General features: G+C 34.0%; 1 protein-coding gene across 5 annotated transcripts in view; it reads right to left on the bottom strand.

Moving 5' to 3' along the window:
• LOC136038473 (uncharacterized) overlaps nt 1–16,883 on the bottom strand; it is a 181,881-nt gene that overhangs the window by 120,050 nt on the left and 44,948 nt on the right. For all 5 annotated transcript variants that reach the window (XM_065721541.1, XM_065721538.1, XM_065721539.1 and 2 more), the window contains one exon: nt 4,427–4,793. In XM_065721541.1, the coding sequence (XP_065577613.1) occupies nt 4,427–4,738 (312 nt within the window). In that variant the 5' untranslated portion in view covers nt 4,739–4,793. The remainder of the gene's footprint in view (nt 1–4,426; nt 4,794–16,883) is intronic.

Genomic DNA, 16,883 nt, shown 5'->3' with positions numbered 1-16,883 from the left:
TATTCACAGGTGGGACATAGGGACACAACTACAATGGCGCGTTACTAATATGGCGCTTAATGACTTACGCGCGCGGGGGGGGCTTGGGGGGGGAGACGCCCCCACCAACTAGGGTATGGGGTGGCGCGAAGCGCCACCCCAAGAGCTAGTATCTTATATAATCTAGTTGGTATTATAAAGGTATCTGTAAATTTTCAGGATCAAAATACCATAAATAACACTATTAATTATTACGAAACTGCCTCGCTGTTTTACGTTATCGTTTGTACCCGTTGCGTAAACACTTAATTCTAGGTTACAGTGAGTATGGGTAGGCTACACCAACTAGCAAAAGTTACAAACCTCTCTTCACTAAAGATGATTGTAGTCTAACAGACGATTATTACTTACAAGTCCCCTACATGTCTTACCACTGGAACCAACTCGGTCTTATCATCAAATATACTGGAAACAAATAATAGGTACACCAAATAGCAAAATTTGCAAACCCCTCACTGCCGAAGATGATTATGAGCTAACAGCCGACCTTTCCTTACAAGTCCCCTACATGTCCCACAATTGGTATCGGCTTATTTTTGGTTTCAGTGTGTACCCTATTACTGAAGTTGTCAACCCCCTGAAACTTTCAAACTAGTACATCTCATAAAGGAATTTTTGTATCAAAAAACGAATGACATGTACTTTGATCAGCTCATCAAGAGCTATCGATTGCCGTCGAAAAAAAATTCTATCTGTCTTAGTTCAAAAGTTGACTTTTTTGCCGAAGGCCAACTTTCTAACACCATCACTTAAAAAGGAGCAAAGGATAAGCTCTAATTTCATTAGCAATGAGAGAACTTTTAAAGTTTAAGAGGCATATCTGATACCATTTCTCCATTGCAATCCCAAGTAGAAAATTAGAATGGTAAAGTCAGCTGAAATCACGAACAGAAATGGGTAGAAACAATAGATGCAGCACTTTCGGACCCGTGGGAAAATCACACTTTTTTGTTTCTGTAAATTTTTCTATTTATCACTCAAAGAAGATATATTGGCTGTGGGGCCGGGGAACTGCCGCATATATTTAACACTTATAGATTTTAGTCCATCTTCAATTTGAAATTGGTGCCTGCCTGCTTGCCTCCTAGAACGGAGCTTTCCACTCGAAAGCAGAAACATGATTTGATGAAACAAAAGCTTGGCTGCACAACTTCAGATACTCCTTTTTGACACAGGCTATACAACTCCACTTCACTTCGCACACCATAGGCTCTGGCTCGAAGACAAGCAAAAACCATCCTTTTTGGCCCCAGGCAAGAGTTCTACGGAGCCTTCCAAAATGTAATGTCATATTCATCAATCCGGCCTGAGGTCCACACTTTCCGTACAAACCGCACAGGTTAGACCCTTACCAGTTTCCAGGAATAAGCTGAGATAGACGGCATAGGAAAAAAAAACAAAAAAAACGGGACAAAACCAAAGTGTTGCTCTCGCAACACAAAAATACTAAAGAAACTAAAAAAGCTAAAAAACTAAAAAAACTAAAAAAAGGTAAAAAACTAAAAATAAAAAAAAATAAAAAAAAATAAAAAAAGGTAAAAACTACAAAAAAAACTAAAAAGAAAAAAAAACTAATAAAAAAACTAAAAAACTAAAAAAAAACTAAAAACTAAAAAAGAAAAAAAACTAAAAAAAGGAAAAAAACTGAAAAATAAAAGAGAAAAAGAAAACTAAAAAAAAACTAAAAAAGGTAAATGTATTCAAGCCGAAGTAGCTGAGTTGGTAAGGCGTTATGTTCCAGGTTCTAGGTCCGAGAGGTTCCAGGTTCGAACCTTGACTTTAGCATCAATACAAAAGAAGAAAAAAACTAAAAAAGGCAAAAACTACAAGAAAAACTAAAAAGAAAATACGAAAAAACTAAAAAAGCTAAAAAACTAAAAAAAACTAAGAAAAGGTAAAAAACGAAAAATTAAAAAAGAAAAAAAACAAAAAAACAAAAAAATTAAAACTACAAAAAAAACTATAAAGAAAAAAAACTAAAAACTAATAAAAAACTACAAAAACTAAAAACTGAAAAAGAAAAAAAAACTAAAAACAGGAAAGAAACTGAAAAATAAAGGAGATAAAGAAAACTGAAAAAAAAATAAAAAAACTAAAGAAAGGTAAAAACTACAAAAAAAATTAAAAAGAAAAAAAAACTAAAAAAAGGTAAAAACCAAAAAAAACTAAAAAGAAAAAAAGAAAAAAAAGAAAAAATTTATTTCATCATATACCAATTCAAAACGAATGTATATACAGACCGGGACACAGGGAACATAAATGACGACCGGGACACTCAGAGAGAAATTACAGACTGGGACACCGGGACACAAATGACGACTGGGACGTGTGTGTCGACTGACGTCATGTTTGTGTGTCGACTGAAGTCATGTTTTTCGACTATAAATGACGACTGGGACAAAGGGACACATCTACAACGGGGACGCCGGGGGGCACAGGGGGATATATAAATGATGATGAGGACACAGGGAATGTTTGATTAGCAATCACCATCAACAAAGCTCAATGTTTTTCCTATGGAAAATTATATGTTGCATGTTCAAGAGTCGGTAAACCTGACAATCTATTTATATGTACAGCAGCGAAGAATGTTGTATATTCGCAAGTTTTACGTAGTTAAAAACATATATATATATATATATATATATATATATATATATATATATATATATATATATATATAAATAAGTTGTCTGTGTGTGTGTGTGTGTGTCTGTCGAGTGACGTCATGTTCCTGTGTCGAATGACGTCATGTTTTCGACTGACGAAATTACAGACCGGGACATCGGGACACAAATGACGACCGGGACATAGGGAATATAAATGACGACCGGGAAACTCAAAGAGGAAGCGACCGGGACAAAAGGAATGTTCGATTAGCAATCACCATCAACAAAGCACCGGGACACAAATGACGACCGGGACACAGGGAATATAAATGACGACCAGGACACTCAAAGAGAAATTACAGATTGGGACACCGGGACACAAATGACGACCGGGACACAGGGAAACAACAACAACGGGGACGCCGGGGGGCACAGGGGGATATATAAATGACGACGGGGACACAGGGAATGTTCGATCAGCAATCACCATCTACAAAGCTCAAGGGCAATCATTAGAATAATGAGGTATAGATCTGAATACAGATTGTTTTTCCCATGGACAATTATATGTTTGACGACCGGGACACTCAAAGAGAAAGCGACCGGGACACAAGGAATGTTCGATTAGCAATCACCATCAACAAAGCACCAGGACACAAATTACGACCGGGACAGAGGGAATATAAATGACGACCAGGACACTCAAAGAGAAATTACAGACCAGGACACCGGAACACAAATGACGACCGGGACAAAAATGACGACCGGGACACAAGGAATATAAATTACGACCGCGACACTCAACTGCAATGGCGCGTAACTAATATGGCGCGTAACGACTTACGCGCGCGGGGGGTTTTTGGGGGGCGCGAAGCGCCCCCACCAACCAGGTGTTGGGGTGGCGCGAAGCGCCTCCCCAACAGCTAGTATATGTATATATATACTAGATATGCATATATATATAATATATATATATATATATATATATATATATATATATATATATATATATATATATATATATATATATATATATATATATATATATATATATATATACATATATATATATATATGTATATATATATATATATATATATATATATATATATATATATATATATATATATATATATATATATATATATATATATATACCCCATCAGCTAGTTTTGATATATATAGAAGATAGTGTAACAGACATACAACTTATTTTATATAGATAGATAGATTACAATACAACCATTACAAAAGCCACGTTATTCATATGTTGTTCAAAGAGTAATAGGTCTAAGAATAAGTTTTCATTTTTCTTCCAGTCAATCCTTAATGCTGTAATAAGCTTTTATTTTGTTATTAAGTAAGTAATCAGATTAACGACGCTTCTTGACCACTAAGGTCCCTGCGTCGGCCCTGCAGTGCATTACTGCAGCATGATTCGATCTCTGGGTCCCGTATTACCAAGCTAAGGTCAAACCCACTGCGCCACCACAGGACGGGTTTTATTTTGTTATTCAATATTACATTTTATTTGATTGAAAAAAGCTATAATAATGGCTGAAGAAATAAAAATGTATTAAAATATGAATTTAAGAAGAGCAGGAAGGAAAGAGATGGGCGGATTCCTTCAGAATCATTTGAAAAATAATACTGTACACTTGAACTTTCTTCACACCACACTTAAGTTGATGTTTTTGCAGGCCGTGACTGCAAGAATCAAATATTTATTTCAATTATCCGTATCCAAAGTAATTAGCGTACATAAGAAAAGTACATACCGTATCCTCGTAGATTCCTTGGGCCGTAATAGACACATAATGATAGCCTTCACTAACATTTTTTACCACTCTTAATAGGGAAAATCCATTGTCTTGGACAATAAGGTCAAAGTTGTCATTATTGTTTGAATTCTTCAGCTTGAAAATCACTTCATCTGCTATTGGTTCTAGTCTCAGTACGTCTATAGGTAGTTGCGCTGTTCGTCTTATCGATAAATATATACCATAAATCGGTGCACAATGATTAAGTGAATATGTTTCAGATAAAAAGAGCATGGAACAGAGCAGCAAGGCAAGAAAAATACTTCCCATGGTTGTCCAAATCTTCGGCACTTCTCCCGTGTCTTGGTAAGAAAAACTTGGAAATCTAAAATAAATGGAACAGCGTCATAAACTGAAGTTAAATTCAATTGTTTTCAAATAGTTCATAGTAATGAACTGTAAACAGGGAGTGGCTTGCCTCAATAGTCAGTGAAACTCTAAAACATAGGATCTCGACATCAATAGGTATATCAAAAAGAATTTGCTTATTATTTTGATTCCAAGTATACAAAATGCAAGAAATTTTGTATCACCCAAAAGGGTTAAGACCCTTAGAAAATTTGCCTGATTTTGAGTAATTGAGCAATCTTAATAAAGATTAAAACATCAGATTCAGCGTATCAGAAAACCTTGCGGTAGAGGTTTTAATGGCCTATGTTCAAAAATGTGTAACTTTGTATTTTTTGCCAGACTTTGTATTTTTTTCAGCGGTTCTCGTATCAGAATAATAGCACTAGAACATCGAGAGAGGGTTCATTTGAACGGAAATAAGAAGTTATTGTGCTGTTTTTGAGTGACTAATAATATTAAAGGTAAACAAAGTCCCTTCCCATTCCTATTTTTTCCCTTAAAAAAAAGATCCTCCAGATCTAACTAGAATTAAAAAAAAAACTAGAATTTACTATGTGGCGTGACTATGTGGTATTCTTTACTAGGTTTCAGCTATCTTACAACAAGGATGCCGATAAAACTTTCATAATCTCCATTTAAAATAAACTGTATTGACCCTTTATGCAATTTTACAAAAGGGTAGCTTTTCGTAAAAATTGATTTTACAGTGAATACTGTTTTCTTATCAAACAGTTCGTGGTAACGAACTGTAGTAAGATGCGAACCGGCTCAATTAACAGAAACTCTAAAAAACAGATTTTTGATACCAATAGTTACGTCAAATGAATCGGATTTTAATGCTGATCTAAGTGGCTTAATCTGAGAACATTCATAAGAGGGTTCCAGTTTCATGATAACTCCAATGGAAAGCGACGTTCTTAGCTTTGAAGGCTAAAAGCAATATGAGTGTGTGGGGTTTAAAATCTTTGTAGTTGTGACTTTTATATTGAGTAAAACATATCTCTTGTTTATTTTCCATTGATCAATTAAAAAATTGATATAGCACTTCCAATATAGGCAAAACTATGGTTGTGAAACTACTGTACTTAGTTCTAACTTAAATACTTATGTTAATTGTGGTGTTGAAAGGTGCTGGTATTAAAGAAATGATAAGAAAGGCGTTAATTACTCTTTTGAACTTTATACACTCATCTATTACTGAGATATTACTGATGATATCTGAAATATCTCATTACTGAGATATTTTCTTATAGATGGCTGCTACTTTACAAACAAATCTTTTTTCAAGCATTTGATTCTTTTGCCATTCTTTGAGGGAATCACCATCAATTGATTCCTTTTTTATTATTATTCTTAAAAGAAGTGCTCACTTTTAAGTTGCAGTTACCCCAATAGTTTAAAGTTTCTTAATGTAATTTAGGACTTCCTTAAACAAAGAACTTAAGCAGCCGAGTTTTGGAAAGTTTGAAAAAATATTGGGGCTTTTCCAGCCTTTTTATGAAGAATCCTTTGTTTCTGTTTTTCTGCTGTTGTTGTTCGGGATATTTTTGTCTTGAAGAACAAAAGGAGTAAATTACTTAGCTAAAATGGAAAAGACTTAATTTCTGCAAGGTTGGGAATTTATGTTAGTCCAACAGCTATCTTACGTGAGCAAACAAATATTAGTGACATTGCAACAGTAACAATCGGAAAACTCATAAAACATACAATGGTGGAAATCAATTTATACCAAAGTAAAGGAGGAGGTGAGAAACAAGGATGGCTGAGGGGGCATGGGGAGCCTTATATATTTTTTTTTCATTCCTTGTAGACATTTCGTTTTGCAACATGCAATCTTCCGATTCACTTTAACAGATATGGTCCGATATGGTACTTTAACAGATTAAATAAAAAAAACAATTTTTGTAGCTGAAAGTAAGGAGCAACATTAAAACTGAAAACGAACAAAAATTACTAAGTATATGAAAGGGGCTGCTTCCTCATCAACGCCCCGCTCTTTACGCTAAAGTTTGACTCTTTCTCTCAGTTCTGATTTTTAAAACAGTGAAAAACTTTAGCGTAAAGAGCGGGGCGTTGATGTGTAAGCAGCCCCTTTCATATACGAAGTAATTTCTGTTCAATCTAAGTTTTAATGTCAATCCTTACTTTCAGCTAAAAAAACTTGTTTTTTTAAAATTTAATTTCTGAACGTTTTTGAATCAATGCATGTTTTGTTTTTGGCTCTCTGCAGAGGAATAGTTAACACGAAATTTGCAAGTTTATTTATTTTTTTTTTTTTGGCTAAATGATCGATATAATGATCATATTTTTGATCGAATGAGCAACTAGGCAACTAGAACTTTTAATTTTTTACGAATGTTTTTGTTAGTAAAAGATAAACGTAACTTATAAATTAGCTCACGTAACGAACTTTTGTAAGCTCATGTTTTTATTACATATATGAGGGGATCACCCCCTTGTCAGTACCTCACTCTTTACACTAAAGATTAAATTTTGTCCCAATTCATAAAGAATGACCCCTGAATCACAAAAGCCGTAGAATAAATAGCTGAAATCACTAAAAATACTTTAGCGTAAAGAGCGAGGTATTAGGAGGAGGTGAGCCCCTCATATGCATAATAATTTCTGTTCGTTTTAAGTTTTAATGCTGCTCCATAATTGCGGTTGAAAAAAACTTTTCGTATTTATTTTTTCAATATTTTTTTTTAAATAATGCTAGAAAATCCAGCGCTCCCTTCATGGAAATTTTCTTCCCCCATGACAAAATCCTCGATAAAAAGTTCCCCCAGCATATCCCCTTCTTATCAACCCCTCCTCCAACCAAAAAATCCCCCTGAAAACGTCCGTACACTTCCCAATAACCATTACTATATGTAAGCACTGGTCAAAGTTTGTAACTTCTAGCCCCTCCCTCGGGGACTTTGGGGGAGTAAGTCGTCCCCAAAGACATAGTTATAAGGTTTTTCGACTACGCTGAATAAAATGAATATCTCAGAATTTTGATCCGTTGATTGGCAAAATAATTAGCGTGGGAGGGGGCCTAGGTGCCCTCCAATTTTTTTGGTCATATAAAAAGGGCACTAGAACTTATTGTTTTCGTTAGAATGAGCCCTCTCGCAAGATTCTAGGACCATTGGGTCGATACGATCATCCCTGCAAAAAAAACAAAAAACGAACAAACAAACAAATAAACAAATAAACACGCATCCGTGATCTGCCTTCTGGCAAAAAATACAAAATTCCACATTTTTGTAGAAAAGAGCTTGAAACTTCTACAAGAGGGTTCTCTGATACGCTGAATCGGATGGTGTGATTTTCGTTAAGATTCTATGACTTTTAGAGGTTGTTTACACCTATTTTCTAAAATAAGGCAAATTTTCTCAGGCTCGTAACTTTTGATAAGTAAGACTAAACTTGATGAAACTTATATATTTAAAATCAGCATTAAAATGCAATTCTTTTGATGTAGCTATTGGTATCAAACTTCTATTTTTTAGAGTTTTGGTTACTATTGATTCGGGTCCCTCCTTACTACAGTTCGTTACCACGAACTGTTTGATATGGTACCAAGGCGTTTTAAAACCAATGCGAACAGCTCATGAATAACCAAGGCGTGTTGAATAAATTTTGCAGCGTCACATGTTTATGCCGTACACTATAATTCAAATACTATAATACAACACATATATAATACATATATAACACACTATAATACAACACAGGTACGCAGGATTAAAAGATCCTGACTTCATTATGGCCAACCAAGATCTGAAACTGAATTTGAAAATATAGCAAAACATATAAAAGTACCCTATTGCATAATACCTGATTTTGAATCAGCTATTATATAATTAAATTAGAAGAGCAAAAGCCATTTGGGGATGGCTTCCTGAAAGACATAATTTTAGAACTCTTCAACTACGATCAACAAAATTTTCATCTCCAAATTTTGATTGAATGCCTTTGGGGGAATTGTAAGCACGGAGGAGAGGGTTGCTCTAAAATCACTTTGACTCTTAAAAAGGGTGCTATAAGTCTCAACTTCAAATCAAAAGAGTCCCATATGAATTTTAACCTGCAACCAATTCCATACAAACCTTATATGACCATAAGCCATGATAATCCTGAACCCAGGGCACTGAGGGGTTGTGGCAATGCTAGAGATATTGTTTTAGTTCTTTGGACGATTTTAAGAAAAATAGCTATCTCACAATTTTAATCATACCCGTATAGCTCAATTGCATTCGAGCTATACTCTCAGCCTTGAGTTACTTAATATTTTGTATATATTGGTTATAATAAAAAAACCTTGAACCTTGAACCTTGTTGAATAGGGGTTGTCAGCAGGAGGGGCTAGTTACCCTCCATCCCTTTTGACTCCTAAAAAGGAGCGAGAAAAATCCAATTTTTAACCAAATGAGCCTCCTTAAAGTTTATACAACCGTCCTTTCCATAAGAACCTTGAAAAACACCTGAGCGTAACTTGAAACCCTTTCCACCTAGGCTTTGGGGTTTATTTAATCTCAAAAGCCTTGTTATATGATACTTAGACTGTTTTGAATAAAATGGCTATCTCAAAATTTCTATTTAATGGACTTCAGTGCAATATGATGAGTAGGGGAGGGGGATTGGTAGCTGGTATTTTTCCTTGGAAGTAGTGTCAGATATCCTGGCGTTATTTAAAAACCGATCAGAAATTATATAAGAAAACAAGTTTTTTCAACTGAAGGTGAGGAGCTACAGTAATTCTTAAAAAGAACCGAAATTATTGCGTATATGAGTGAGATTTAGCCCTCCTCAACACCTAGTTCTTTACATTAAACTTAAATTGTGTCCCACTTTTTTTTAAAAGGGACCCTAAAATACAAGGGCTGTCTAATTTAAAAAAATAAGTAACTTTTTTTAAATGCTGAAAAACTTTGGTGTAAAGACTGAGTGTTGAGGAGGGGGAAAACCACCTTATATACGTAATTATTTCTGTTTCTTTAAAGTTTTATTGTTACTCCTTACTTTCAGTTGAAAAAAAATTTCTTTTACGTAGTTTACACTTGAACCAAAGCGCTGAGAGGGGGCCTCAGTTATTTTGTGAAAAACGTTACTCTTGGATATTATTTTTCCTTGTAATTCTCAAACAAGAGCAACAGAAACAGCATTTACACAAAGTAGATTTTAATTTGTAAGAAAAATTGATAAATTTTAATTTGTACCTAGATTATACACAGAATAAAAGTGTTGTTTTGTAGATGCATTTTAGAATATTATCAAATATCTTTTAACACCTTTAAATGCATAAGAATATCACGCCATTCACCTGGAAAATGTTTCTTTTTGTAATTAAAGCTCTAAATTAACCTACTGAATGGTGTATGTCCTACTCACGACTGGCCCCCTGAAGACCTTTCAGAAAAACCTCTTAATAATACTTAAATTTACCTGTAATAAAAAAGCACCATCTAAAATTGCTTACTAGGGTGGGCTAGCGCCACACTGTCACGGTGGCTTGAAAATGCATAGTCTTGTTCCAATCTAACCCGGTATTTTTATTCAAAGATCTTGGAAATAACTCTTAATAGGACTTAAATTTAACTTTAATAACAACCTCCTCCCCTCTGGAATTAGTTCTTTGGACCTCCCAGTCTTTCTTCTATTACACACTTGTTTTTGCTTATATTTTATCCTATAACAAGCTTTTTTGAGGTTTTTTTGGCTTAAGCTTTTTTTTGGCTTTTAAGTTAAGGATCTGATGAAATTCGATACTAGGGCTCCATTGAATTCGATGCTAGGGCCCTGTTGGCTAAACTAGGTTAGTGGCTACTGTGGAAATTGGATGACAGGCACCCCTCATGAAATTGACTGCTAGGGTTCTTTGTCCTGAATTTTCCTCTCTAGCAGGCCCTAAATATTTTTAAAAAGAAACTATGACATAGTAATCATGAAAATCCTGATTTTTTTTTTTTTTAAGGATCTTGTTTTTTAAGACTTTCAATTAGGTATAACCCAAAGAAATACTGATTTAGACTAGGTATTTTTTAAAGAAATTAGTAGGTAATGCCAAGGAAATCCTGAGATAAAGAAGCCCTTAAGGTTTCTCCTATACCCTTAGGTTAATTAAGAAACCTACTTGTCTCAGAAAATATTCCCTATGACGTAACGAATACCTGCGTCTCTTAGAAAACTTGTCGTATGTTGTCCGTTGATTAAAAATATGAAGAATATTATAAAGAATATTATTTTATTTATAAAGAATATTATGCATTTTAATTCAATGGGCCTGCGTTAGAAAACCAAAGGTTTGTAAATGGACTAATAAACTCAAATCAATGTTTCCTGGAGTTACATCATGAACTGTCGCCATTGACGAGTGATGGGAGTTGAGAAGATGATTTATTTGCAAAGGGTAAATGATTGGCATATTCAAAATGGTGGTAAACCGAAATAGACACTACGATAACAGTCATTTAGGATTAAATTACCGCAAATGTCTACTACTGCAAATTTTATGAATTGGGGGAAATGACAGCTATTTTAATATATGTAAATTTTTGGGAAGCTTCTCTTGCTTCTCAAAAATTTGGAATTTTTGAAAAAAAAAATGGAATTTAAAACAAGCAAAACTACTACTTCACAGTAAATGTGATATATTTCTTCCCTTCCATTTACCATCAAAACCACATGCTCAGTAGAATATTTAAAACGATTTACATTTATAAAGATAAACTTATTATATTTTTTAATAATAATATATCTTTTTTCTTTATTTGCTTTGCAAAGTTTTCTGGGAAAAAATACAAAATTTTACACTTGCTTATATAGTTTAATAATATATCTTTATTTTCCTTATTATACAAACTTTATCATTCTTTATTTTCAGATGACACAAACTTAAAGATTGACATCATTAGGGCTCGACCACTTGGGGATTTCGATTTCAAGACAATAAACGCTCATTTTTCGTTGCGGCTTTTAAATTGGTCCATTACCAAAAATGAAGAATTTTTTCACTTGTTAAGGCCCCCGACATTAAAGGAAGTCAGATATAGATTAAAATCAAATATGCAACTAAGTAACTGGTCATTCAAAAGCTATAATAAAAAAAGCTATAATAATGGCTGAGGAAACAAAAATGTACTAAAATAGGAATTTAAGAAGTTAAATTCCGTTAAAAGTAAGGCCGTTAAAAGTACATGCCGTATCCTCGCTGATTCTTTTTGCCGTAATAGACTTGTAAAAATGTAACCGAAGGCTACCATTCTGTGTATAATGGTAGAAACATAATGGTAGCCTTTAGTTACATTTTTACAAGTCTTAATACCATAAATCCATCGTCTCGGACAAAAATGTCGAAATTGGCATTAGTTGAAACAATAATACCAACTTTGACATTATTGTCAAATTATCAAATTTGATTTGACAATCGTCTGTCTCTGGTTTTAGTCTCAATACCTCTATAGGACCTATAGAGGTATTGAGACTAAGACCAGAGACGAGACGGACCAGAGACGGAACAACCACCTGGTGGTTGTGCTGTTTGTCTTATCGATATGTATATACAGTAAGTCAGTTTACAATGAGAAGCTAAATATGTCTCAGATAAAAAGAGCATGGAACATATTCAGCTTCTCACTATAAAACGACTTCCCATCTTCTTGGGAAGAAGAATACTTCCCATCTTCTTGGTCGTCCAAATCTCCGGCACTTCTCCCGTGTCTTTGTAAGAAAAACTTGGAAATCTAAAATAAATGGAACAGCGTCATACACTGAAGTTAAATTAAATTTTTTTCAAATAGTTCATAGTGATGAACTGTCAGCAAGGAGTGACTTGGCTCAATAGTAACAGAAACTCTAAAACATAGAATTTCAAAATCAATAGGTATATCAAAAGAATTTTCTTATTATTTTGATTTCAAGTATACAAAATGCAAGAAATTTTGTATCACCCAAAAGGGTTAAGACCCTTAGATAATTTGCCTGATTTTTGAGTAATTGAGCAATCATAATAAAAATTAAAACATACGTGAAATTTATAATTTTTGCCAGAAGGGGATCGTGGATGCATGTTAGTTTTTTTCAGCGGTTCTCGTGTCAGAACACTTGTGCTAGAACATCGAGAGAGGGTTCATTTGAACGGAAATAAAAAGTTATTGTGCTGTTTTTGAGAGACTAATAATATTAAAGGTAAACAAAGCCCCCTCCCACTCTTCTTTTTTCCCTTGCTTGTATTACATTAACTAGAATTTACTCTATGGCGTGATTTATTCTTTACTAGATTTCAGCTATCTTTACAACCAGGATGCCGATAAAGCTTACATAATCTCCATTTGTAATAAACTGTACCAATCCTATGTGTGATTTACAAAAAGGTAGCTTTTCTTAAAAATTGATTTTACAGTAAATACTCTTTTCCATATTCATTACAAAATACACTAAAACTAGCAATGACCTTTAAAATGAGTCCTTAAAGAGCACTTTATTATGTTTCGGTGACCTAGCTGTGGAGGGAAAAAAAGGGAAAAAGATACTTCTCATAAAGATTTAACTAGGTTGCAGCAACCTTCCTGGTTTTTCAGTTCAATTGTTTTTCCTCGTTGTTCAAGCCACGGGACTGTAAGTTTCCTGTATGGTATTTTTAACAAAGGCAATTTTAATGGCAAACTTGGATAACAATGGCTAAAAACCCTACATGCTTGTAAAATAACAAAAGTCACTTGCTTGCAAATTTAGCACGGATGTCTCGTCTTTCATTCTCTATCCCCACCAGAGAAATAATAGGGATTAGTTAAATGGCAAATTTGAAGGGAAATTGCTATATCTACATGCTTAATGTAAAATGCAAAAACACAGTGTAGAAAATAAAATCTATTTTCTGCAAAAAACTAAATCTTTATGTGCAGGATGATGAAGCATATAATCGTTGGTTGTAACCATGAATAATGCTATTATAAACTGTAGGATGAAATCAGTTAGTGCAGACATAAAAGACTGGTAGGGCAGGTAGGTAGACTGGTAGGGCAGGTTACACTAATAGCTTAAGTTTGTAATTCATGAAAACACTGAGAAACACAACGGTGTCAAGAATCGGTGTCAAACATAACAGTGTCAAGGTGTCAATGGTGTCAAGCTTTTCATTTAGAATCCGAGGAATCTGATGGCTTAAAAATTATTTGCCAGTCTCGTCCTCGGGTGACCGTCCCACAGAAAAAAGGTCAATTAACACCAGATCCTTCCAAAGGAATAGTTATCATTTAAAACGACTAAGAATTGGTGGTGTAATATTGGTAAATTTTTAGGGACTGTCCCCTCCTAAACTTTAAAAGAAAAAACAGCTTTGTTTAAACAGTAAAAATAATTTACATTATCCATTAATATAAGTCTCATCAAAGCTATACATCTCCGGTACAAAGTTAAATGTCTTTCTTAAGATATCCAAGAATGAAGTTTCACCTTTTAGTTTTCTATCGTTTCTTCGAACTTCTTATCCAAGCACTAAAGCTTGTTTCAAAACCCGCCAAAAAATTCTAAATTGGTGAAGTATTCTTGAAGATTTTATAGAGTGAAACGTAGAATCAATAATCAAGACTAGCAAAATACTGGTCGTATATTTTAGGATTCGCATCCTTCTCTGCCTTCGGCTTCAATTGCAATATTGACAGAATTCCTCTGTCTAAATGTGCTTCAATAAACAAACTTGGATCTTTTTTGTGATTTTCAAGAAAGCCTGTAACCATATAATCAATATGGCCTTCCATGAAAATAACACGAGATAGCCAATTTGAACAAGATTTATTCTTTATAGGCTTGCTCTTCCAAATAGGATATTCAGCAGTATGGGGACCTAATTGTTTTATATTAATTTGACAAATGAGGAGCCTCATTATCATCACCTTTTTGTCTAAGTCGACTAAAGCAGTTTTAAGTTTTGTTGAGAATAACGGCTCATGTCGCTCATCTCCAATAAGAAAATCGATCAATTTTTTTGCTTCTGACTGTATTTGACTCCATAACAGGCTTCGTTGTTTTTCAAGAGTTTTTAAAAAGAGTTCTCCATCGTGAGATGCTAAGTCTCCAATGCGCCTATTTGGAAAATTTGTCGGTAACTCAACCACTGAAGTAAATTCTGTGAAATTCAAAAATGGTGAATTAGTTATACCGAAGATATCTTTCATTTTCGCAATTTTCTTTGACAGTGATTTCAATGTTTTTCTGTTGCTTAATTCAGAATTGTCACTTTTGAACTGGGTAATTCTATGGAGAAATGCCAAAAGAGATTTTTTGCTTTTTAGATATTCCATACTTTTGAAAACATCATTATAGTATAAAGTCTTGGAAGTTATCATATCATTGTCAAAATTTGGGCTTGTGTCGTCATCTAAATTAATTTTGACCGTTGGTTTAACTTGCCTGGCGTTGTCAATACTTTTTGCGATCTGCTCTTTACCCTTTTCATTATCCTTGTTATATTGAACTCTATCAATTTTCTGATCAAGAATATCTTTACCACCTTTCATTTTGGTTTCTTCACCTACCATGTGTGTAGTTTCGCTGATTTTATTCAATACCCGTTGGATTTTTGGGGTTGATTTCTGAGTCTCTGCATCCCAAATTTCCTTGCTGTCATGGTTCAAGCTATTACTAATTACTCCAGCATGGAAATTCTCCGATAAAACAAATTGAACTTGCAGCGCAACAATAGCATAAACAAACATAAACTTATTCATCTTTATTGTGTATTAGGTATTAAGAAATTAAACCTTAATAGAACGTTAGTGCGCAAAGCCATAAGAGAGGTAATGAAATAATATTTTCTCTGTTTTTCTGTTTTGATGTGGCTGCTCTTAATCAATGTCCTTACTCAGTCAAAAATTTATGCACTTTTAGAATTTTTGACTTTGATAGTTTAAAACAATATCTAGACTTGTAATTAAAAAAAAAAAATCAAAATGAAAATGCTACGTCATTCAGTGTTTCTGTTAAAGTGAGTCGAAAGATGGCTTGTTACAAAACGAAAAGTCTACAAGGAATAAAAAAAAATCTAAGACTCCCCATGCCCCCTTAGCCATCCACGTTTCTTACCTCCGCCTTTACATTGGTATAGATTAAATTCTACCATTGTATGTTTTATGGGTTTTCCGAATGTTACTGTTGCAATGTCACTAATATATGTTTGATCACGTAAGATAGCTGCTGGACTATCAGAAATTCACAACATTTTAGAAATTAAGTCTTTTCCATTTTAGCTAAGTAATTTGCTCCTTTTGTTCTTGAAAGTAAAAATATCCCAAACAACAACAACAAAAAATAGAAACAAATGATTCTTCATAAAAAGGCTTGAAAAGCCCCAATATTTTTTCAAACCTTCCAAAACTCGGCTGCTTAAGTTCTTTGTTTAAGGAGGTCCTAAATTACATTAAGAAACTTTGAACTACTGGGGTCTTTGCAACTTAGAAGTGAGCACTTCTTTTAAGAATAATAATAAAAAAAAGAAATCAATTGATGGTGATTCCCTCAAAGAATGGCAAAAGAATCAAATGCTTGAAAAAGATTTGTTTGTAAAGTAGCAGATTATCCATAAGGAAATATCTCAGTAATAAAAAGTATATTTCAGATATCATCAGCAACATCTCAGTAATGGCTGAGGGTATAAAGTTCAAAAGAGTAACTAACGCCTTTCTTATCATTTTTTGACACCAGCACCTTTCAACACCACAATTAACAAAAGTATTTAAGTAAGAACTATGTACAGTAGTTTCACAACTATAGTTTTGCCTATACTGGAAGTGCTACATCAATTTTGTAATTGATCAATGGAAAATAAACAAGAGATATGTTTTACTCTATATAAATGTCCAACTACAAAAATTTTAAACCCCACACACTCATAAAGCTTTTAGAGTTCAAAGCTAAGAACGTCGCTTTCCATTGGAGTTATCATGAAACTGGAACCCCCTTATGAATGTTCTCAGATTTGGCCACTTCTTCCTGTCCAAACACCTTGGAAGAATCTTAAACGACTGCAAAACATTGTTTCCTACGAGTCTGATTAACTATAGACCTTTCTTAAGGAGGA

The sequence above is a fragment of the Artemia franciscana genome, chromosome 18 (assembly GCF_032884065.1).
Source record: "Artemia franciscana chromosome 18, ASM3288406v1, whole genome shotgun sequence".
NCBI classification, from domain to species: Eukaryota; Metazoa; Arthropoda; class Branchiopoda; order Anostraca; family Artemiidae; genus Artemia; species Artemia franciscana.
The sequence above is the reverse complement of the archived record's forward strand: the minus strand, read 5'-3'. Positions and strand labels throughout refer to the sequence as shown.